This window comes from Paroedura picta, chromosome 1, assembly GCF_049243985.1.
Source record: "Paroedura picta isolate Pp20150507F chromosome 1, Ppicta_v3.0, whole genome shotgun sequence".
NCBI classification, from domain to species: domain Eukaryota; kingdom Metazoa; phylum Chordata; class Lepidosauria; order Squamata; family Gekkonidae; genus Paroedura; species Paroedura picta.
In genome coordinates, this window is record NC_135369.1 from 75,412,044 (window position 1) to 75,435,706 (window position 23,663).

At 41.9% G+C, this 23,663-nt stretch overlaps 1 protein-coding gene across 3 annotated transcripts in view; it reads left to right on the forward strand.

Moving 5' to 3' along the window:
* HEATR5B (HEAT repeat containing 5B) overlaps window positions 1-15,666 on the forward strand; it is a 62,075-nt gene extending 46,409 nt beyond the window's left edge. For all 3 annotated transcript variants that reach the window (XM_077343816.1, XM_077343828.1, XM_077343822.1), the window contains exons 29-36: window positions 2,252-2,512; window positions 2,678-2,805; window positions 4,335-4,479; window positions 5,612-5,881; window positions 6,901-7,125; window positions 8,601-8,752; window positions 13,192-13,405; window positions 15,146-15,666. In XM_077343816.1, coding sequence (XP_077199931.1) covers window positions 2,252-2,512; window positions 2,678-2,805; window positions 4,335-4,479; window positions 5,612-5,881; window positions 6,901-7,125; window positions 8,601-8,752; window positions 13,192-13,405; window positions 15,146-15,450 — 1,700 coding nt within the window. In that variant the 3' untranslated portion in view covers window positions 15,451-15,666. The remainder of the gene's footprint in view (window positions 1-2,251; window positions 2,513-2,677; window positions 2,806-4,334; window positions 4,480-5,611; window positions 5,882-6,900; window positions 7,126-8,600; window positions 8,753-13,191; window positions 13,406-15,145) is intronic.
* The last annotated feature ends 7,997 nt before the right edge of the window (window positions 15,667-23,663 follow it).

Below are 23,663 nucleotides of genomic sequence, written 5' to 3' on the forward strand. Positions count from 1 at the left end.
TGGCAAGTTCTTAAAGAGATGGGAATACCAGAGCATCTTATTTGTCTCTTGAGAAACTTATACATAGGTCAAGAAGCAACAGTGAGAACTGAACATGGAATCACTGATTGGTTCAAAATTGAGAAAGGAGTTTGGCAAGGCTGTATACTGTCGCCTTGCCTATTTAACTTGTATGCGGAGCACATCATGAGAAAGGCGGGATTAGAGGAGTCACAAATTGGGATCAAGATTGCAGGGAGAAATATCAACAACCTCAGATATGCAGATGATACCACTCTAATGGCAGAAAATGAAGAGGACTTAAAGAGCCTGTTGATGCGGATGAAAAAGGAGAGTGCAAAAGTTGGCTTGAAACTCAACATCAAGAAAACAAAGATCATGGCATCCAGCCTTCTGAATTCCTGGAAAATAGATGGAGAAGAAATGGAGATAGTGACAGATTTTATTTTCCTGGGCTCCAAGATCACTACAGATGGGTACTGCAGCAAAGAAATTAAAAGACGCTTGCTCCTGGGGAGGAAAGCTATTGCAAATCTAGACAGCATCCTAAAAAGCAGAGACGTCACCCTGCCAACAAAAGTGCGTTTAGTCAAGGCTATGGTATTCCCAGTTGCAATGTATGGCTGCGAAAGTTGGACCATAAGGAAGGCCGAGCGTCAAAGAATTGAGGCTTTTGAACTCTGGTGCTGGAGAAGACTCTTGCGAGTCCCTTGGACTGCAAGGCGAACAAACCGGTCAGTTCTAGAGGAGATCAGCCCTGCCTGCTCCCTAGAAGGCCAGATCCTGAAGATGAAACTCAAATAGTTTGGCCACCTCATGAGAAGGAAAGACTCCCTGGAGAAGAGCCTAATGCTGGGTGCGATCGAGGGCAAAAGAAGAAGGGGACGACAGAGAATGAGGTGGCTGGATGGAGTCACTGAAGCAGTAGGTGCAAACTTAAATGGACTCCGGGGAATGGTAGAGGACAGGAATGGATCATTGTCCATGGGGTCGCGATGGGTCGGACACGACTTCGCACCTAACAACAGCAACATTTTAAATATAGTCAAAATGTAAAACATTCTCTGGAATTGTTACAGATACTAGTTCTGAAGCCTAATTTTACATAAAGGTAAAGGTATCCCCTGTGCAAGCACTGGGTCATGTCTGACCCTTGGGGTGACGCCCTCCAGCGTTTTCATGGCAGACTCAATACGGGGTGGTTTGCCAGTGCCTTCCCCAGTCATTACCGTTTTACCCCCCAGCAAGCTGGGTACTCATTTTACCGACCTCGGAAGGATGGAAGGCTGAGTCAACCTTGAGCCAGCTGCTGGGATTGAACTCCCAGCCTCATGGTCAGAGCTTCAGACAGGATGTTTACTGCATTACCACCCTGCGCCACAAGAGGCTCATAATTTTACAAAGTGAAGTATGAATAAAGAGACAATATGCACTGCACTACTTGAGGCTGCAGGTGGTCATGGAAAAAGTTCCTGCAAATATAAAATTGGTACAATGAACAAAGAGAGGTAGTGGTGGGTGGAAACTCTGCTCTCTATGCTAGTTTTCCATTTTTTATGGGATGGAAATTTAATGCTGAAGTCCATCTCAGCCTAAAGTGGTTTTGAAACTTAACTTTTTTTTTTTAGCGTGTCTGCTATTGAACAGTAGTGTTGGCAGTCCAAATGAGTCCTGCAAGTTACATGGTAACTGCTAGGCCTGGCCACGAAGAGATTCCCCCCTCAAAGACTGAAACAGTCCTGGAAGGGGTCTTGCCTTTTCGCTTTGCCTTTTACTAACAGAAAGCAAGGTTTGAAAGCTGGCAATATTGTTTTGGTTGCCTAGCAACCCCTACAATAGCAACTGTAGAGTGCACATTTCTTAAAGCTACAGGTGTTGCTTCTATTATTAGTGGGTTAATCCCAAATTTTAATTTATTTATAAGATTTCAGATTTTTCTGCAGGGCTCTCCCCAAGTTTGTGGGAAGATTTATCTTCTCTGTTCATTGCTCCAGCTTCAGGATTTAGATATCCACAGGTTTGGCCATGGTGAGAATTAAATATATTGATGATGATAGTGAACTACCATATATGTATAATTTTATATGGCTGTCCCCTAGGTCTGGTTTGCACACATGTGTGTAGCAGCAATTCTAGGATTTCAGGAATGTTAGCAAAATGCTGCAAGTGAAAAAGGAAGCATGCTTTCTGTTGCTGTTTCCTTGTTGTACTGCCACTCTCATGTTAAAAATATAATATTTTGGCTTAACAGGTGGAGCATTTTATACACCAGAGACCATTGATACAGCTAGACTTCATTACCGAAATTCATGGGCTCCAATTCTACATGCAGTGGCATTGTGGTTGAACAGTACAGGATTTATTGCCTCTGAATCAACAGACGAAGCGTCAGCAACAGTACCTAATCCACAGAAACGGGCAACATCAATTATGTTAAATCCAGCACCTGGAACACCACCTACTACCAAATCTTTGTTAGAGCTAAACAAAGACAGAATGCATTTGATTTTGGGTAATATTTGTGTGCCATTATTTCAGAATTCTGGAATTATAGAAAAAAATTCAAATATCAGATAAAACATTAAGACTACTGGTTCATTAGATAACCAGAATCATGCCAATTTAAATTTTCAGTGAGGTTTGTTTTGTCTAAAATTTTGAAATAATTTCATTTTAGGTGTTAGTATACAGTTCCTCTGTTCTCCTCGACCAGAAGAACCTGTCGAACATGTTACATCCTGTTTACAAGCACTCCAGACTTTATTGGATTCCCCTTGTGCCAGAATCCATATTGGAGAGGATCAGGTAATTGAATGTTCTCAGTGCAAACTGCACAGCATGCAGAATTGGAAATGTATTGTTGGAATATTAAATGAAACTGTTTAAATCATTGAATAAACAAGTGTTTGGGAAATATGTTTGTGTAAAGTCTAGCCCTCATTTTGCCCTGTTTAAAAATGAATTCTGAAATTAAGAGAGCCAGGCCTAAAACTTGCACTTTGAACTTGCAAGTTAGTAAATATTAGCTCAAGGGACTCAAACAGTCGAAGAGGCATGGAGTAAAATGATCTTACCAAAATTAGAATAGTGAAAATGAAGAATATAAGGCTATAATTAGTGAGATTTGTTTGATGGTGGTGCTCATGTCTAAATTGTTCAGATGTAACACTCCTCCCCAGGAGGTTCTGTTTTTCTTTTAACTTGAAATACAAATTTTAAGAAGTGTTAGTGGATTCTCTGAGCCTCTTGTGGCACAGAGTGGTAAGGCAGCCGTCTGAAAGCTTTGCCCATGAGGCTGGGAGTTCAATCCCAGCAGCCGGCTCAAGGTTGACTCAGCCTTCCATCCTTCCGAGGTCGGTAAAATGAGTACCCAGCTTGCTGGGGGGTAAACGGTAATGACTGGGGAAGGCACTGGCAAACCACCCCGTATTGAGTCTGCCATGAAAACGCTGGAGGGCGTCACCCCAAGGGTCAGACATGACTCGGTGCTTGCACAGGGGATACCTTTACCTTTAGTGGATTCTCTGGTCTAAATACACTTTAATGAATGTTTATAGAATTGTCCTACTCGGATAACTCTCATGTTTCAATGTATCATTACCTATTTATGATTAGATCCACACGTTTTATCTTTACTTTGTTAAAAATTGCATTACAAGTGGTATTGAAAAAAATTCTGACTGTTCGGGCACCAGATCTCTGATGCTCTGAATTGGGGCTCCCTGTGTGGTCTCTATGGGCATCATGACACCTGCCAACACCTTTCTTGGCACCTGCCATGTGTTTTTAATAAGTGGGCAGGCCAGGTAAGCTTTTGCTCAGCAGGGCTTCTGATTGGCTATTGGAGAGCTCATTGGTTGTGCAGTTTTTTTTAAGTTGCTTCAGCAGCATCTGCCAGCACAGCAGACAGAGCTTAATTTTGTGGCTGAAGGTAAAGTGTTTATGTAAGAAAATATGTTAAACAAAATGTTAATTTAAAAAATATTGAAGAGTTACCATTTGAGTTATACATAACCTCAATCTCTGACATTTTGTGGTTGGCTCTGCCGTCTGCAGCAGTCATTTTGTGTTTAGTTCTACTTCCTGTGTCAACTATTTTGTGGTTCCATATACCACCCTCTGTCACAGTTCCAAAAATGCCTTCAGGCTCAGAAAGGTTGGGGATGTCTGTTTTAAATAGCTTAGTCTCTGTAAGAATGCAGTAATGTGAGAATCTCTTATGCATCTTAAATGTGATATTCATGGAGTTAGTGAAAAACAGGGCTGTAAATTTGTCTGGAAGTCTATGGTTTATAGTTTCTGAAGACTTTCAAATAATCATTTGTTGATAATAGCTTCTCGGCGTTGAACTTCTGAGTGTGCTCCATCGTCTTCTGCTGACCTGCAATCCTCCTTCAGTCCAGCTACTCGTTACTGGAGTTGTACAGCAGATAGTAAGAGCTGCTCAAGATCATTTGCAAGACAAAAGAAACACATTGAGTAAGATAATTCAGATTTTTTAAAAAACTATCTAGTCTATTTACAAATTTAAGAACTAATTATATTAGAGCAAAGTTTTTATGAAAATAAACTAAGTAGAACTGTCTCCTATTTTGTAATTTTGCTGATGTGAGAACAAGATACCTTGATATATAAGTTATGACCTGCACTGTAGCATTTCCAGATCAAATATATTCATGCTAGATTATAAGATAAAGCCAACAGGAAAGGTAGGATACAAATATTTTAATAAATAACTATTAAATTAAGTACTTCTAGTCCTAAGATGCTGAAACACTCCTGTTCATATGATATTCTTATTTATTGTAAAACTTGCCCTTTGTCAATTACCCAGAAATGCAGCTGCCATAATAGATGCTAGTAATCATCAAGCATAACAGTGTGCTTAAACCAATAAAACGCAACAGACAGAACCTAATGAAGAACATCTATGCTTCTGCTCTGCCCCCTGCAGCCCCTTCCTTTCCCAGAAAAAATGACATTGTAGACACACTTCTGATGTTTTCTAGATTGTGTTCAGATGTCACACATAATTGTTGTTAAGTAAAACAGTGCTTCTCCCTCTATTTTGTCTTCCCTCCCTTTGTGCACCATGAAGCAACTGAGACACTAATCAGATTTATCCATGATTTACATAGGTGACTAGATACACAGGAGCAAGCATGCAGATAACTACCCACTAACCAGAATTCTAAATGTGGATTAAATTCTGGTTTTTGATACCGCTGTGGGAGAGAAATAGGGTATCTGCTTACCTGGATTTTTCACATGCACATTTATCCTCAATCATGGTTACATTTGATGTCTGAATGCAGTTTAAATAGACTAATATGCAAGTGGATTGATTGGGGGAAGGATGAAAACTTGTATTTCTTAGAAATGTAAAAAGGAAATATTTTAATTGTTTGCGGTAATGTATCTTGGCTAATAATATGTATGCTATAATTTTTTATTCTGGCTTTTATAAAGTTTGTAAAAATAAAATGCGAGCTATACAGGCATTGAATTACATTTTGAATAGACATGATTTTCTTGCATCTGTATATTGTGTCTATGTTATAATTGATTTTTCAGTTTTTAAAAATTATTTATCCAATGTTTCTTTGTTCAGATGAAGAAGATATACAGGAAAAAGACACTAGCATTATCTTGGGCGAAGGAGGAGAAAGTGGGGGTCTTGTGCCTGGAAAATCCCTTGTATTTGCTGCCATGGAACTGCTAATGTTTATCCTAGTACGACACATGCCCCATCTGAGCACAAAAATGTCAGATTCTCCAACTCATCTCTCAAACAGAACCCAGCTCCCAGAAGAAAGCGCTCGACTTGTGGCTGCCACTGTTGCCATTCTGTCCGACCTGCCCACTCTGTGTTCTCCAGCTGGTAACGTGAATTTTTTTCTTAAGATGTGCCAATTAGGTGTTTTTTTTGGGGGGGGAGGGGGGAGAATACTGACCAGTGAAATGAAAACATCAAATATAGAAATCAGGCTCTCTCCTCCCTCCTCCCCCTCCCGAAATGGAGTATGTTTGGGGAGGTGGTGCTGACAATCTACAGAAAATTGCTACAATATGTTTCATAAGAATCCATAAATCCACTTAAAAGCTAGTATGAAATAGTTCCTAGATTCCTACCCAACCTCTTCTTCTCTGAAAGAATCAGGTAAGCTTGTAGTAGTTCTTAAATAGACTACTGGATTCCAGCAATCCAGCAATATCACCCCTTTCCAAAGTGGTGTGGCCAACCCTTAAGCCAACGCATGCTTCCTACTCCCAGAATAATAATATAATCTACTGCCATGCCACACCAGTCTGCCTTTTGTGTTTCAACTCAACAGATTCTTGCTGGCAGACAATTTCCAGTCCCTCAGTGTTTTCTTCCCTTCACATGATATCTTCAAATATTCCAATAGTCAATGCTCATAATTTGGACAGAATTGTATAATTTAACAGAACTGGGATCTATAGGAGTTACTTGTCTTTCAGGGAGTAACTTCTGTCATTTTATAAACTGGAAATATATTTTTAAGAGTTTTTAAGAACATATTTCATGGTGGCAGTAAAACGTATTCTACCTCGCCCCAGTGTCTAGGAAAGTGACAGTTTTGAAATATCACATCATTATCTTTTTAAAATCAGGAAAGAAAATAAATATGAACAAATTGGTCTGATATACATTGGAATTCTGTACTTTCTGTTCTCTTCAACTGTCATCCTGTTCTCTTCTGTTGGTTAGGTAGTACTGCATACATAGCAATACAGATTATCCAACAGAAGAATACCAGATAACTGCTGCTCAAATAGAGTCAAGTGTATGCTTATATACAGCCCATCATCCCCGATACGTCTATGTGTACCACTCTACTCTTTCAGTCAATTGCCATGAAGTATTTTACATTTCAGGATGCATGACAATATTACCCACGGTCCTATTTCTCATAACACAAGTGTTGAAAGAAACTGCTGTAAAAGTAATGGGGAATCAGGTCCCACCACCAGTCACTGCCGCACTTCAAGGTCTGAAGAACATTGTAACACTTCCAATGGCCATGAATGAAGAAATTCACAAACAGTGGACAAATCTTATCCGTAGCACCCTGGCTTCCATCTTGGAATACTCTCAACCAGGTAATTTGTTTGCAGTGAATTGAGCTAGTTAAAAATAAAGCTGAACTAATGGTTTGCTTATGAAGAACCATTTCATGTGCAATGTGGATTTTTATAACAGCAGCAACAATAATATTCATGTGTAGCCTGCCTTACTAACTGAGACACAAGGCAGATTATACAAAATATAAAAAGCATTGAAGCAGAGAGCAAAGACCTTCAAGAAACAATGCAGAAAGACTAAAGTTACAGAACTAGAAAAGAGTGCAAACATCAGACACTGTAATGAAGTAAGGGGTTACAGAGGTAAAGACTTGCAATAAAAAAGGGAGGTGACATATACAATAAACATTACAATGAAGTTCAATACTATCCCTTATAAAATGAGCTTCTGTCCTGCTCCATTATACTACGTACATTCCTGACCTCTTTGGAAAAACGCCCTTCTGAACACTTCTTTTTTATACATTCAACAAAATGGCAGAAGTGTGGGGGCCTTCCTGATAAGTCTCGGGCAGACTGTTCCATGTGGGACTCATGTGATTGCCAATGTTATCAGATTGCAGGGTGGCACCCTCAGAAGGCTTTGCTCAAATAAGCAATGGTGTTGCAACAAGGCATAGCAGGAAAGGTGGTCCTACAGATATGTGAGACTTGAGGCCATTAATGGCTTTGTATATGATTACCAGAACCTTAAACTAAACCCAATAACTGATCAGTAACAAATGAAGTATTTGGAGAATGTACGTTCAACACAGTGCCCAGTAGAAGCCAGGCTACAATGTTCTGTACCAACTGGTGTCTCTCTAGAATGTCTCTATGGTCTAAAATGAGCCACTGAGTATCAGTTGGGCCCCTCAAAAATGAGAAGCGCTGTGTCCTTCAAGACAGCATGTCAAGATTCATTTCCATTTGTTCACTATTAGCTGTTTAATCATGGCAGTAAGGCATTAGTTCAGAACTTCTAAAACTTCACCAGTAATAGATTAAATAACATACCAAAGTATTCAGATTTTCTTTGTTGTAATGTTGCTGCTTTATACACTTCAGAGGCCTCCTCACTGCTTTGAAAAACTCTGTGCTGGATGACCTGAGAAACTGCACATTTCTATATATGGCAAATGTATTCCTGTATATGTTCAATTCAGCTGCTTGTTTTGTGAAGGACTAATTTGACCAGAAAGCAGAGAAATAAGTGTTAGATTAATGTGGTGTGTAATTTTCAAAATATAAATTAATATATGTGAAGCCAGTTTTCCGATAGTAATGCAAACCATTTCCATGCCACATTCCAATTTTCTACTACAAAAAAATTATTGACTGGAAGGACTGTGCAACAAAATATTGTACCATTTTTGAGGGGGAAAGTTGCATATGTCTGTTCATCTTCAGTAGCCTCCTACCTGAAAATTGATCAGCAATATTTGCTTAGAAAACAAATTTCAAAGCTTTTCATTATAAGCTCTTAGCCCATTTTCCTTGTTTTTTTCCTCCAGAGGCCTCAAAGCCTGTCTTGGATGAAGTAAGCATGCTTACAGCAATTGCACTCTTCCTTTGGTCTGCAAGTACAGAAATAATTGGAGTGCAATCATTACAGAACGGTTGCATGAGCAGATTCAAAATTGCACTGAACTCATCTGATCCTTGGGTAAGTTTTTCATAGGTGAGGAATGTACTGCCTTCTAGGTAACTTTCCATCAGTAATTAAGAATGTACTCTGAATTTCTTAAAAAGATAGATTGTTCACTTAAAAACTTAGAAACTCACTCTACACGGGCCTACCCTTGGCTTTGACCCGGAAATTACAGCTGGTACAGAATGTGGCTGCTCAAGTCCTCACTAAATCATCTTGGTAGACCCATGTCCAGCCATTGCTGAAGCAACTGCATTGGTTGCCAGTCTGTTTCCAGATCAAGCATCCAAGAAAAGTGTGCATCTAACCTTTGCTTGAAGACTGCCAGTGAGGGGGAGCTCACCACCTCCTTAGGCAGCCTATTCCACTGCTGAACTACTCTGACTTTGAAATTTTTTTCCTGATATCTAGCCTATATCGTTGTACTTGTAGTTTAAACCCATTACTGCGTGTCCTTTGCTCTGCAGCCAATGGGAACAGCATCCTGCCCTCCTCCAAATGACAACCTTTCAAATACTTAAAGAGGGCTATCATGTCCCCTCTCAACCTCCTTTTCTCCAGGCTGAACATTCCCAAGTCCCTCAACCTATCTTCATAGGGCTTGGTCCCTTGGCCCCAGATCATCCTTGTCGCTCTCCTCTGTACCCTTTCAATTTTATCTGCCTCCTTCTTGAAGTGAGGCCTCCAGAACTGCACACAGTACTCCAGGTGTGGTCTGACCAGTGCCGTATACAATGGGACTATGACATCTTGTGATTTTGATGTGATGCCCCTGTTGATACAGCCCAAAATGGCATTTGCCTTTTTTACCGCTGCATCACACTGCCTGCTCATGTTTAGTTTACAATCCACAAGTACCCCAAGGTCTCGTACACACACAGTGTTACCTAGAAGTATATCCCCATCCAGTAGGCATGCTTTTCATTTTTCTGACCCAGATGCAGAACTTTACACTTATCTTTATTAAATTCCATCTTGTTCTCATTTGCCCATTTTTCCATTGTGTTCAGATCTCATTGAACTCTGTCTCTATCTTCTGGAGTATTTGCCAATCCTCCCAATTTGGTGTCATCTGCAAACTTGATGAGTAGTCCCTCCACTCCCTCATCTAGATCATTAATAAATATGTTAAAAAGTACTGGGCCGAGCACCGAGCCCTGAGGTACCCCGCTACTCACCTCCCTCCAGTCTGATGAAACACCATTGACAACAACTCTTCGTGTGCGATTCTCTAACCAATTCTCTATCCACCTAACTATCTGTAAATCCAGATTGCAGTCCTTCAGCTTATCCATCAGAACATCATGGGGAACCTTATCAAAAGCTTTACTAAAATCTAAGTAAACGACATCAACCGAATTTCCACGATCCAGCAACCTTGTCACTTGGTCAAAAATGGAAACCAGGTTGGTCTGACAGGACCTGTTGGAGACAAATCCATGCTGACTTCCTTGGATCACCAAATTGTCCTCCAGATGTTTGCAGATTGCTCCCTTAAATATCTGCTCCATTATCTTCCCCACAACAGAGGTCAGACTCACTGGTCTGTAGTTTCCCGAGTCATCCTTTCCTCCCTTTTTTGAAGATCGGGATAACGTTTGCTCTCTTCCAGTCCTCCGGGACATCTCCAGTCCTTAAAGAGGTCCTGAAGATGATGGACAAGGGTTGTGCAAGTTCTCCGGAAAGTTCTTTGAGCACTCTCCGGTCCCCACTTCCTTCACCTTATCCACCAACTCTTGCCTGTTAGTCAGTATTAAGTCCAGTATGCTGAACCTCTTGTGCATTCATCTATCATTTGCTAAATGAAATTGTCAGCCAGGCAGGTCAGAAAGTTGCATAACTGAGGACGCCTTGCAGAGTTTGTTTCCCAGCACAAATCTGGGAAATTAAAGTCACCCATGATGATAAGGTCCTGCCGCTTGGATATTTTTTGAAACTGCTCACAAAGTGCAGCATCCACATCCTCTCGTTGGTCAGGCGGTCGGTAGCAGACACCAACCACCACACTGTTTGTTTTTCCCTCCTGTATTTTCACCCAGATGCTATCCACTGTAGATATACTCTCCTTCACTAGAATTTCCTGACAGGTAAGCCCTTTCCTCACATACAGTGCCACTCCGCCGCCTCTTCGATCTATTCTGTTTTTTTTCGAACAGTTCATATCCATCCACCATTACATTCCAGTCATGAGAATCATTCCACCAAGTTTCTGTGATGCCTACTAGATCATACCTTTCCATCAGCATGAGAAGTTTCAGCTCTTCTTATTGCCCGTAAGCTGCCAGAGTTCTTACACAGACTCTGTGGAGAGTCCACATAAGACCAGTGATACGGCAGCTGCATTGGCTTCTGGTGGAATTCCGGATCCAGTTCAAGGTATCTGAGGAACCGTCTAACTCATGCCCCACATAGTTGTGTTCTGATATGGCTAATGGACTGGAGATCCCTGGGCCATGCAAAATCTGCCTGGCCTTGATCAGGGTCAGGGCTTTTTTGGTCCTGGCTCTGGGCTGGTGGAATGAGCATCTGGAACAGCTGAGGGCCCTGCAGGAACTGAGAAAGTTCTGCAGGGCCTGTAAAATGGAGCTCTTTTGCCAGGTTGAAGCTGAGTGGGAACGAACCAAACGACGAACCAAAGGAAGATCTAGCCACTCCTCTAAAATTCCATATTGTCATCTCCCTGGGTATATGGTGGGGGGGGGCAGGGAGGGGGGTGATGGTGGCAGGTGGGGGAGTAAAAGGTGAGGTGGGGAGGGGTTTTAAAAACACTTTAATGAGTTTTATGTTGATCTTGTTATGATCTGCTGTCAGCCAGCTGCACTGGGAACAGTGGAATAGAACCGTAATAAAATAATAAAGTGCCTGTCCAGGCATATAAGATAAATTTTACCTGACTAATTCACTGAACTCATAATTTGGTCTCCTTAATAGCAGTTACATGGCAAAATTTACAAGAGTGATAATGGCATAACCATTCTTTTCTAGTTTTTGGAATGCCGTGAACATGGCGTGATATTTCTTAGGACTTGTTATGCTTGTTCTCTGTGTTGTCTGTCTGATTCATTCTTTACAACCAGGATATACTACTTGTCATTGCTTTCTGTCATTAGCAGTTGCAGTAGGCAGCTTGAATTCAGGCATACAGAGAAACAGCATATGAATTTTATTTATTGACTTAATTGTTTATAGCATAGTTTTCTTCCCCCCAAAGGGACTCAAAGTAGCTCACAACAAAAATGTAAAAATGTTCAGCTATAATAATAACAATAATCAATTACCAAAAGATTCAGGACAGAAACAGCAGTTTCAGGCAAATCTGAATTTTACAGTCATTGGTGTTATGGTAGGATCGAGACAAACCTGCTGGGACATTGAAAATAGAAGCTGGTAAAGCCAGACACCATTCTGTCCCTTCCCCCATTCCTGGTCCTGGCTTGAGCACATCTGACTAGGCATTCTGAACTTTTAACCATTCCTGACTTAGCTGACTTGGTTTCCCATTGCCCTCTTGCAATGTGAAATCCCACATGGATCACTCTGCACCCTTTTCTCCAATAGTTACATATCTAAGACCTATGACCCAATTCAGCTCATGCAAATAGCCACTCATCTTGCCGTTTCCAGGCAGTTGAGCAACTGGTTGAGCAATTGGTTTATCCATGCAGGAAACTTGTCTCTGCTCAACTGGCTATTTAAGCAGATTATCGTTCATTCCCTGAGAAAGCATGTTCCTACCTGAGACTGGGGTCTCCTGGATGTAACTCATGACAGAAAGGTAAAAGAAAGGTAAAAGATGCCCTAACAATATATGATGTAATTGGAAAAACCCAAGATGGAACTATAGCAGTTCTTGAACTTCTACAAGAAAGGATGAAGAGGAGCTGCCCTGTTGGTTTATACAGGGAGAGATGATGCCTTGACAAAACTATTTTAACTGTGTGTTCAAATAGGAGCATAGTAAATATGCTTTAGTGAGATGATGGTTCACCCATCCTAAATAATCCTAGAGCTTTCAACTATGGCCACCATTGCTTCACTAAGGTGAAAGAGACAGACACAGAAGGTTGGAGTTGCTTCATTTAATAGTGTTTTAAATTCCACTATATTCAAGATTCAGAGTGAACAGTAAAAATTTGAAATTTCTACACATATTATTGTTGCTATCATATCTCATTTTCTGATTTAGTCCTGAGTAATGTTCACTTAGATCCTGCCTCTTTCATTTTTGTGGCATGCTATCCATAGCAGGCATGGGTGCTCTACCGAGGAGCACATTCTTCCAGCACTGGGTGCTTTCTGCTCATTAGGCATAGTGCAGAAACAGAGAAAGGGATCAGTTTGTGTTTCTTTGTCTTCTCTTTCATGAAGAATTGTTCAGTCTTTATTTACCAAATGGTCTGATAGTCTCATTGTAAATCTTAAACTAATACATTAATGTTATATATTGTGATTAGGTTCAAGCCAAATGCTACCAACTTCTACTTTCTGTCTTCCAACACACTAATCGTGCTCTCTCAACCCCATACATTCATTCACTGGCACCAATTTTGGTTGAGAAACTAAAAGGGGTGGAAAAAAGACGGCCAAGCAACAAAACAGAGCTTTTAGCAGTCCAAGAAGGAATTAAGGTTCTTGAAACACTGGTCGCTCTTGGTGATGAACAAAATAGTAAGTATACTGCTTTGCTAGAACACGAATTCTCAAATTATGTACTAAGATCCACCAGGGCCTTTTGTTGGGATTCTTCCATTCACTACTGATTGATCTTCCCCAAATATTTCCTAATATGTGGCCAGTGACATTCTAAAAGAGAGTAAAGGCTCCATGAAATTCCTTAACTACAGCTGACAATTGTTCCATAGCTGGGAAAGAGGGTGAGCCAAGGGGCAATATTAATTGGGCCATCCTGCAGTTCAAGGAGGATGTCTTGCTCATCCTTCTGGGAACTAATTGAGAAAATGTGGTGAGCCGTTTTGAGTATGAAGAGTGAAGTGTGCCTCCAATTTTAATCCAAAAAGAAGCTGTACCCCAGACATCAACCATATAATCCCACTAATTTAATTATTGGAGCGCCACTCCTTAGCCATTACTAATAACAGAAGAAGGAGAAGAGTTGGTTCTTATATGCTGCTTTTCTCTCCCCGAAGGAGGCTCAAAGCAGCTTATGGTCGCCTTCCCTTCCTCTTCTCACAACAGAAACCCTGTGTGGTAGATGAGGCTGAGAGAGTCCTGATATCACTGCTTGCTCAGAACAGTTTTATCAGTGCCTGGTGAGTCCAAGGTCACCCAGCTGGCTGCATGTGGGAGAGTGCAGGATCAAACCTGGCATGCCAGATTAGAAGTCTGCACTCCTAACCACTACACCAAACTGACTAGAAGAGCTACTAGTCTATGTATTGTTTTTTATACTTATGGATCATTTTTTAAATCTCTGTATACATTTTATGTTGTAAGCAACCCTGAGCATGCTGTGCAAGGAGGGGGGGGTCTAGAAGTTAAATAAGTAAATATCAAGATTCAGAATGCATTATTATTATTATTATTATTATTATTATTATTATTATTATTATTATTATTATATTTCTTTCCCGCCACTCCCTTACGGCTCGTGGTGGGTTACAGCATCCTAAAATCCCCATTAAAACCCCATTAAAAGACAACAATAACATTACCAACATGGCGGAGATTGGCAACTCAACTTCCCCCCCCCCACTACTGGCAGGTGGAGAGGAGGTCCTGATGATGTTTACTTCAGGTCCCAAATCCCGGGGAGGGGGGGTGTAGATCTATGTTATCAGCCCCGGCCTCAACCATAAACCCTAGAACACGTAATATGTGACAATTGCAAAACAGTGTGTTTCCACAGAAATTAATTTTCTAAAATACATTTGCAGATTATCACTCTCATCCAGTAATTTGTGGTATGAGGTCATTAATTTTCATATAGAAGGCTAAGGTACATTTTAATTTTGCATGCAACTGATTTGTCCATTAAAACTTACACTCCTTTGAGCGCTTCTGAACAGGACACATGTCTGTAGATAACCAAACTATGATATTGCAGGCTAAACACTTTGTAGTATGCAAAACTAATTATCCTAGCTATTGCCAATATATCTTAAAGGTATGACCTCCTCTTCTACTGGTTACATATTGCTAAATGCAGTTTTATGCTGTATCTGTCCCCATGGTAACGGTACCTTAGGAAATGTTCAGCTCTGCTGGAATTGAACTCTGTGTGGAGTTGTGAGCAGATCCTAAAAATAGTTCTTCTACTATTGGATCTTTCAGATTTGCAGTGGGAAAAATGGAATAGTGACTCTTTTCTAACAGGAGTAGCCCTGAAACCCTGCATTAAAATTCCAGTTTGAAAATAATTTTTTTAAACTATGTTTTTGTTGGTTCTAGGGGTCCAATTGCTCGCCCTGCTTGTTCCCACTCTCATCTCTTACTTGCTGAATGAAAATGCTTTTTCCTCTGCATCCATGGCATCAAAAGAGCTCCATGAGTTTGCTCTCCAGGACTTAACACGCATTGGGCCCCTATACCCTCATGCCTTCAAGACAGTGATGGGAGCAGCCCCTGAACTGAAAACACGGCTGGAAACTGCAGTTCGAGCAAGTCAGGCGAGCAAAGCCAAGGCAGCTGCCAGGCAACCGCCACCCACAGTACATTCCACTCCAACTATTAAACTCAAAACTAGCTTCTTCTGATTGGTTCCATCAGGGATGAAGCATAAAATCAATCTTTCCCTTTTCTGTTAGTGTTTGTCAGAGGCTGACCCCTAGCCATGTACGTTCTTAGGTTTGTGGTATGACTTGAAATCTGTGTGTTATAAGGGATGTAATATTACCTGTATGTACATAGATTTTTATGAAATGGAATATCTTTGATTTGTTGGTGTATCTGTGTTAAACTATCTCCTGTAATTAAGTGCTTTCAGTTGTATTTTGTGTAACAGGAATGTTCAGGACGGTTCATAAATTTCCGTCATGCACATAGATTCATGCATCTCATAGGGAAGGGAGAAAATCAGTTGCATTATCACTTAACAAAGGAAACTTCAGGTGAAGTAGTGCACATTTCCATTTAAATGGGAAATCTGAACATTTTATCAATCCTATTGTGTTTTCCAATCCATATCAGCATGCTTAAGGATAAATTCCACAGATAGTCTGAAGCAAAAACAATGGAGCCCAAGAACCATGAACCGAAGGATTTTATAAAGTGAATCTCCTACCACTTCCTCTGCCCTCCTAAGGCTGCTCCTCATGTTCAAGAGACTCTTGAGAGCAGAGTGGAATGCAGTGCTGCATCACGTCTCCTTCCCTTGTATAATCTCTTGCTGAACATAAGAGTTTACACAAAAAAGGAAGGATTGATTTCTGCCAGAATCCTCTTGAACTGCAGCTCCTCCCCTATGCAACATCTCATAGTGTTCTTGAGAGCTCTAGCACGCTGCATGCTGCAAAATTGGGAGGGGAAAAATATGCACATATTTTGTTAGATTATCACACATTTTTGTGGAGCCTATAAATATATTATGACTTCAGCTTTTGGGAGACAAAACCACAATATATGGAATGGTCAGCAAAAGAGGGGATTATCTTTTCAAACAGTCAACAAAATATGCCAGGCTTACAGCCTGCACTTGACAGCAGTGGTACATGGCCTGTCCCCACCATCTGGACAGGGAGGTTCGTATTAGGAGACCAGTCTAATAGACATGGATAGTTCTAGCTTCCATGGATTTGTATTTATAGAGGCTTGACCCCAGAGAGCTTTAAGCATTTCCCATGATCTTTCCTCTTAAATATTTTTGAGAGCTTTCTAACACTTATGAGGCAAGGGATGCAATGTTCAGTTTGCTTTTACTGTTCATTTTATTTCATTTCAAGATAGTATTTTCCCCTTAATACTTTTCTTGCATCAAAAGTAATATTTAATTTGGATTCACTAGTGGTCAATCTTGAAAACAATATTAAAAGCTGCCTTCAGTGTCACATTATGCATTTAAATGGGATTCTGCTCTGTCCCAAAATACCTACTGCAAAGGACAAAGTTTATTTAAAATATTCATATCCCACCTTATATCCTTAGAGTCAAGGCAGCTTGCAAACCAATAAAAAGGATACAAAAACTTAACAGACCATCAGTGGGTGAACAAGCTGAAACTTGATCCTGGCAAGACAGATTATCTAAGTTAGTAGAAAGGGCAGATCAGAGACTTCAAATTTCCCTTCTTGGATGGGATTATATTTCCCTTGAAAAGCCTGGTTCACATCTTGGGAGTGCTGCTTGACATAAGGGTCACCTTAGAAATCCAGGTAGTTGCTGTGGCTTGAAGTGTGTTGGGCCAGTTCTGCCTCGTGCATCAGAAGTGCTCATTCATGGGTCTTTCAGATCTAGCCACTGTGATCCATGCCCTGGTTGCATCTAGACTAGACGTGGGATCTATTCCCACGTGTTCCCACCTGGAAATTGAGATTGCAGGAAGATGCCCTTCTAACTGTTCCACCAATTAAAGACACTAATTTGGTTGGTACACATGAGAGGGCCTTTTCTGAGGCAGTCCCACAATTATGCAACAATCTCCCCAGGGAGGTGTGCTAGACTCCCTCATTATCAATCTGCAGGAGGCAGCTGCAGGCAGTTTTATTAAGGTCTTGGGGACATGCTTCAGTGTCTGCAACCCGCCATTCAGAAAGCCAGTGGCAGCTTCGCTGATCCACAGGAGCTGCTGTTTCCCAAGGCAATTTTGCTTTCCTTGTTTGAAATTGTTGCACAGTCTTTAACTGATAGCCCTGTCTCTACATTTTTCTGGTGCCAACAGTGAAGTGGTTGTCTGAATACTTATCAATTTCATCTAATCTTAGACTTTTTCATGTTACTGGTTGAGAACTCTGCAGACTTCGTAACTTACACAACACAAACCCTGTAAGTTATGGATTTTTCTGCAGGGCAGGGCTGTTGTCAAAGAAGACTGAGTTGTTTTCAGCAACAGAGTGGGAATTATCAAATGATCTTAATAGCAAAAACTGGCTGAGCAAGTTTTGGGTTTTTAAATGGAAACTTAACATAATGTGAAGTGACTTCTAAATCCTCAGACACTTAATATGAGATCATCCGTCTAAAGGTTTAAAAAAAACAAATATAATCGATTTTCACCTTTGAATATGCTGGAAATGTTTTATGACTAATTTCAGTGACTTGTTCTCAGCAGCAGAAACAAAGAAGTAAGAACAGGCTGATATGTGGAGTGCTGCTATGAAAACAGGCTATAAAATTTTATTATTTAGATAAAAATTCTCAAGGAATTCACGTAGGAGACGGATCCTCAGAGGCAGTGGTTGCAGCAGTTCCTTATAGCAGAGAAATTTACTGCAAGGAGCATGACTCATGACAGAATTAGACGTAGGTCTGTACCTGCTGGCCTTACATCACTTCTTCAATGGGATCTTTACTTACATGAGGATATTCAAGATTCAGAAAGCACCTTAAAAGGTATTTCAATGCTTGAACAGGTATGCAGAGAACAGGAGTGCCCAAGAGATCAGGGCCTCACAGCATTTTAAAATCCATGAAGGTGCCATCGTGTCTAGTTTGGCCCTCAGTTTAATAACCATCACCTCAATATGCAACTTACATATGAAGAGAACATGTATACAGATAAGATGACAGGTTTGCCAGGCTATCCACTGTCTCCAGTTAGAAGTGGAAGAACCAAGGATCTGTGAATAGGGTTACCAATAGTCCTGGAGGGGGGGAGAGGGGGAGGAAGTGCCCTGTTCCTTTAACAGGTTTCATGAGATGTTATTTAGTTCCATGTAATGAAAGCTTCAACTGTACATTTCCATACATTAAGCCTCTATTAAAAGGACAGGGCATTTTTCTTGCAGCCCTGTTCCATTTCCAGGAATGACTGCAGCTCCCCTTATGTGGTTTAACTCCACTTTTGCTGCATACATTGGTCCTTCTGGTACTGATTGAGGCAGGCAGATTTAAACAAATGGGTCTGCTCTTTTGAAGTCTAGTTTAGCTCTAAGGGTTTCTGGTGTTCAGGCTCCAGAAAAGGAGCCTGTAAATGTAGGTGCCTGTTTCGAAGAACAAGGGTTTATTGAATGACACACTGAAGGTGGGAAAATGCAAATTATTATTCCAAACTGATCAGACCAGTCTGTCTGCACCACCCAGTTCTGCCAGCCTCTAGCAATCATTACGTCAAGCTTCAGTTTTGCCCCAACTGGTAAACAGTATCTGTATAGCCAAGTTGGCTACATCTGAGGAGCCTGAAATACAGTGACTGGAGTTGTATGGGCAAGGCAAATCTTTCTACAAACCTAAACAATTCCTTGGGTTTGAAAAAAAATGAAATTGAAAATAACATTGGATTTGAAAAACAAACACACACATAAAGTACCTGTGGCTTGAAGCCACAGGTTCCATCAGTCGCTATAGCTAGGCAAACAATATCTCCGGCTTGGTTTTCTCAGTAAGAGGCAAGCCTATTTTGGTATGTGAGGAGGACTCCATTGGGACTAAGACCTATGGTGGCCAGGTCCGGGCTGGGAAATTCCTGGAGATTTTGTGGTAGAGTCTGAGGATGGCAAGGTTTGGGTTAGGGGAGGCCACAACAGGATATAATGCCATAGCCCACCTAAAGCAGTGGTCCCCAACCACGGGGCCGCGAAGGCCGCTGCTCCCTCTCCCCGCCCGGAGCTTTTGACAGACAGAAAGGGTCAGCAGGACCTCACCAAATATGGAAAACACAATGTCTTATCAGAATTCATTTTACACTTGTTAATTCTTAGCCATTTATTTATTTAGATTTTTATACCACCATTCCATACAGCTCAGCAGTCAAGTAGTAGCTCGACCTCCATTGCACAACCAGGCAATTTGATAAAGAAATATAGAAATAGGTGTGTCAGAAGACTGATGGCAGCCAGTTCCAAAACCACAAGTAATTTTCCCCCTCAGGGCTTTATATGGAGATTGAATAGCATGGGTAGGGTTAACAATTCCAGAATGGGAAATTGCTGGGTCGTAGGGGAGTTCAGTAGGTTATATGCCATAGATTATAATGCCATAGAATTCACCCTCCAAAGCAGCCATTTTTTCTAGGGGAACTGATATGTGTCACCTTGAGATCAGTTGTAATTCTGGGAAATCTCCAACCCTCACCTGGAGGATGCTAGCCCTAAGCATGGCTACTAGTGCCCTACCTGTCCTCTGAATACCTGTTGCCCTATGCCCCCTGCAGAGCCTTACACTCTGCAGGTACCACCTTATTGGTCATTCCTGGCCCTAGAGAAGCACGCCTGGCCTCGACCAGGGCCAGGGATTTTTCAGTCCTGACCCCTACCTGGTAGTATGAGCTCCCAGCTTTGTGAAACTGCACAGGGCAAATCCCACACTAATGACAACTGGTCTCCAACAACAATCGTCCAAGTCTGGTCCATAAATTAAACAATCCCAAGTACCACCCGATGCCTCCTTGTTCCTGCAAACATCTTGATGAAATAGCACAGACCACTATGCTGATAGAATCAGTAGTAGACATGACCTTGCTCACATTCAGACTGAGATTATCAGTTAGGCCCATTATGCACGGCTGCCGAAACAGCGATTTCGGGTCACATGGAAAACGCGGAGGGGGAAGACGCGACGCACACCAGTTATGCACGGGGCGGGGCGCGACGGCGGCAAAACCCAGAGTAACCAATTATGCACGCGGCGATCCAGGCGCCGCTTCTGGTTGCGCCCCGGGCACCCGGAAGCTGCGCTTTTTTCTGCATTTTGCTAACGCGGCTTTTTCGGCGGCATGTACCGAAGCTGCGGCCAGTTGCAGCCAGCACTGTGCGTTATCGGTGATTTTAGTCGCCGCCATTCCACCCCGAATGTGCGCTAAAACCCCTGTGCATAATGGGTCTTAAAGATCAGCTATACAGAAAATCCCATCAGAAAGCTCTCTGGAATTAAAAAAAAAAAAGTTTTATCTTTTTTCTGATTTTAGTTAATCAAAGAATACCATGCTTTTGGTTGGTTTAATCTTAGGATCAAGTCTATGTGCCTCCAGTTTAAAAAATCACAGATTTTTAGAAGACCTTTTCTTGCCTGAGACCCTACAGCAGCCTTTCTCAACCAGGGTTTTGTTAGACCTGGGGTTCCTTGACAGCATTTGAAGGGTTTCCTGAATGGGTGGGAGTTATATATATATAGATATATATGTGTGTCGAACGCTGCTGAGAGGTCTAGGAGCACAAGCATCGCAGATTAAGAACCCTGTGAAAGCAATTATTGTAGGATTGGTCAGTGGTAAAAAGAAACTAGGCTGACAAAGAATGTGGTTAGATATAATCAAAATGGACACCAGCCACAGCATTATACAACTAAAAGAAGTGGTGCAAGGTCGAAAATCATGACAACAGTAGAGTCATAGGATTCAGACTTGACTGAATAGCTAACCACATCATTATCCAGGACTAGGTACACATGTGGCCTATGAAATCAATAGGCATAGGATTGCATAGGATTGTACCCAGAATTCTGTACAAAATAGCTTGTAAATAATCTTGTTATTGCATTGCAAACTTCAGGAAGCATGCATTATTGAGTGGTGCTAGAGGATACTGGAGTTTGTTTTTAACTGCCAGCATAGCTGAGGAACAGTATGACTCCCTGTAGGGTAAATATCTCTGCAATAAAGGCTATGTGCTCAGACTGCCAATCTAGTGAAATCTATTTGCTACCTAGCAACACTATCTTTTGCTTTATCCTAAACATTAATTCATCTCTTCAGAATTAGAGATTGACATGAAACTGCTCACAAATGAAATGCACAAATGAAAGTTTGTGATGCGTTTTGGTTGGTCTGTGCTTTGCGAAGACAAGTTTATGTGAAGGTGATGGGCACAAACTTTCCACAAACTTGCAAGCTGCTTGTGCGGGTTTGTGGGTGGGGTCATTTCCAGACAAGACTATCTGCCTTCAATCAAAATGTTTATAGAACTTCAAAGCCACAACTTGGAAGGCATGTAGAGGAGCATCTAGGACAGGGGTAGTCAAACTGCGGCCCTCCAGATGTCCATGGACTACAATTCCCATGAGCCCCTGTTTGACTACCGCAGTTTGACAACCCCTGATTTAGGGGATGTCCTCTGCTTTTGGATGTCTCCAGCTTGCACAGGAGCCCTTCTATACACTGCTGAACTTGTCCCTGTCAAAATGACCATTTTGACTGGCACAGGGTCAGGAATGTGTAGAGTGGATCCTGTGCAAGTTAGAGAAACCAAAAGGGCAGGGGATCTCTGGCTGATTCAAAGTTTGGCAAGTACTGCATTTTATTGGCATGACACTATATTTAAAGGGTGTGGATATCCTCTATGTATCCCTACCCTGAAAGTTTGGAAGCTGTAACTCAATGCCGACATTCCCATTATAGTCTATGGCGCCATTGACTTCCATGGGTGCCAAAGCCAAAGCAGCCAAATCGGGTTCTTTGTGTACAGGCCTACTTGTGATCCCATTAGGGGTGGCATTCAAATGCACTATGCATCTATGATTCTATGCATTGCAACAGAGAAGCATGATTTTAAAAAATTAATGGGCATTGCGGGACCTTTAATCTGCATCAGAATATGGAGGGAGGGGATTGATTGCCTGAATTGATTGACAGGCGGAAGTGTGATGCGTATAAGGTCCGTTGCTCTCTTCCAGCAGCAGGTGAGGAGGGTAACACACACAAAAAGAAGGCAGAGAAAGGCGAGACAGCAAAAAGGTGAGGAGGGCTGGGGGGGGCAATATAATGTCACACTTTGCCATTTCGCAGGAGTGGCACTATTTTTACTAATGTGCAGAAATGCCCATGAAGTTGCTGTGTGCCAAGGCAGACTATTTGTTTATCGAGGTTAGTCTTGTCTATGGGGTCTGAGTTATGCTCCCACAAAAGGTGCCTCCAGGAAAATGCTATCCAATCCTCACCAAATTTGGAGAGCAGGCAGAGGAGAGTCAACCAGAGATCCCCCATGAGTGTGGTGTCTCTAGCACACCAGGCAGTCATTCTACCACCTCACAAACCAAACCTGTTCATGAGGCGGGTAAAAATGGTCCTTGGTTTTCAAATGGGGCACATCACAGACCTCAAACAGAACTGTGGTTTCCACATTCGTGCCCATCTCTATCCAGAATAGTTGCATTCTAGCAGACAAAGAGTAAAGCTGAGTATCTGGAAGCTTTTCAAGCATCCATGCGCTTGGCAGCTGTTATCTGATGGTGCATAAGTAATATGAAAATATATCCTGACATTTAGGAACTACGGCTATTGAAGCTTTGTATGTAGATATAGTTCAGTTTGAATTTGAAAAAAAATGAATTTTTTCTTGAACTCCAGGCAACATGAACTCCTAGATATGCTTAGAAATTGCTGTGTGCTCAAGAAACAGTATTATATTGAAGGAAACAAGGATCTTATTAAAAGGAATAGAAGAGACCAAGAGACACTTTAGTAATATTTCACAGCTACTCTACAATGGCCTAGAGCAGTGGTCCCCAACCCGCGGGCCGCGGCCCGGCCTTGGCGCCGGGCCGCGGCTCCCTCTCCCTGCCCCCCCCCGCAGTAAAAAACTTCCCAGGCCGCAAGCTTGCGGCCCGGGAAGCTTCTTACTGCGGGAGGGGGGGGGGAGAGGGAATCAGGGCCGCGCCCGCGCATCACGCATGCACAGCCGAAAGTGCCGCACATGCACGATTTCGGCCGCGCATGGCGCATGTGCGGCCACGCATGCGCGGGCGCGGCCACACACGGCATGCGCGGGCGGGCAGTTGCCCTGCCGGTCCCCAGCCTCAAAAAGGTTGGGGACCACTGGCCTAGAGCACAACTCAAGGAAGGGGTGGGTATGGCTGCTTATCTAAGAATTTACACTTACGT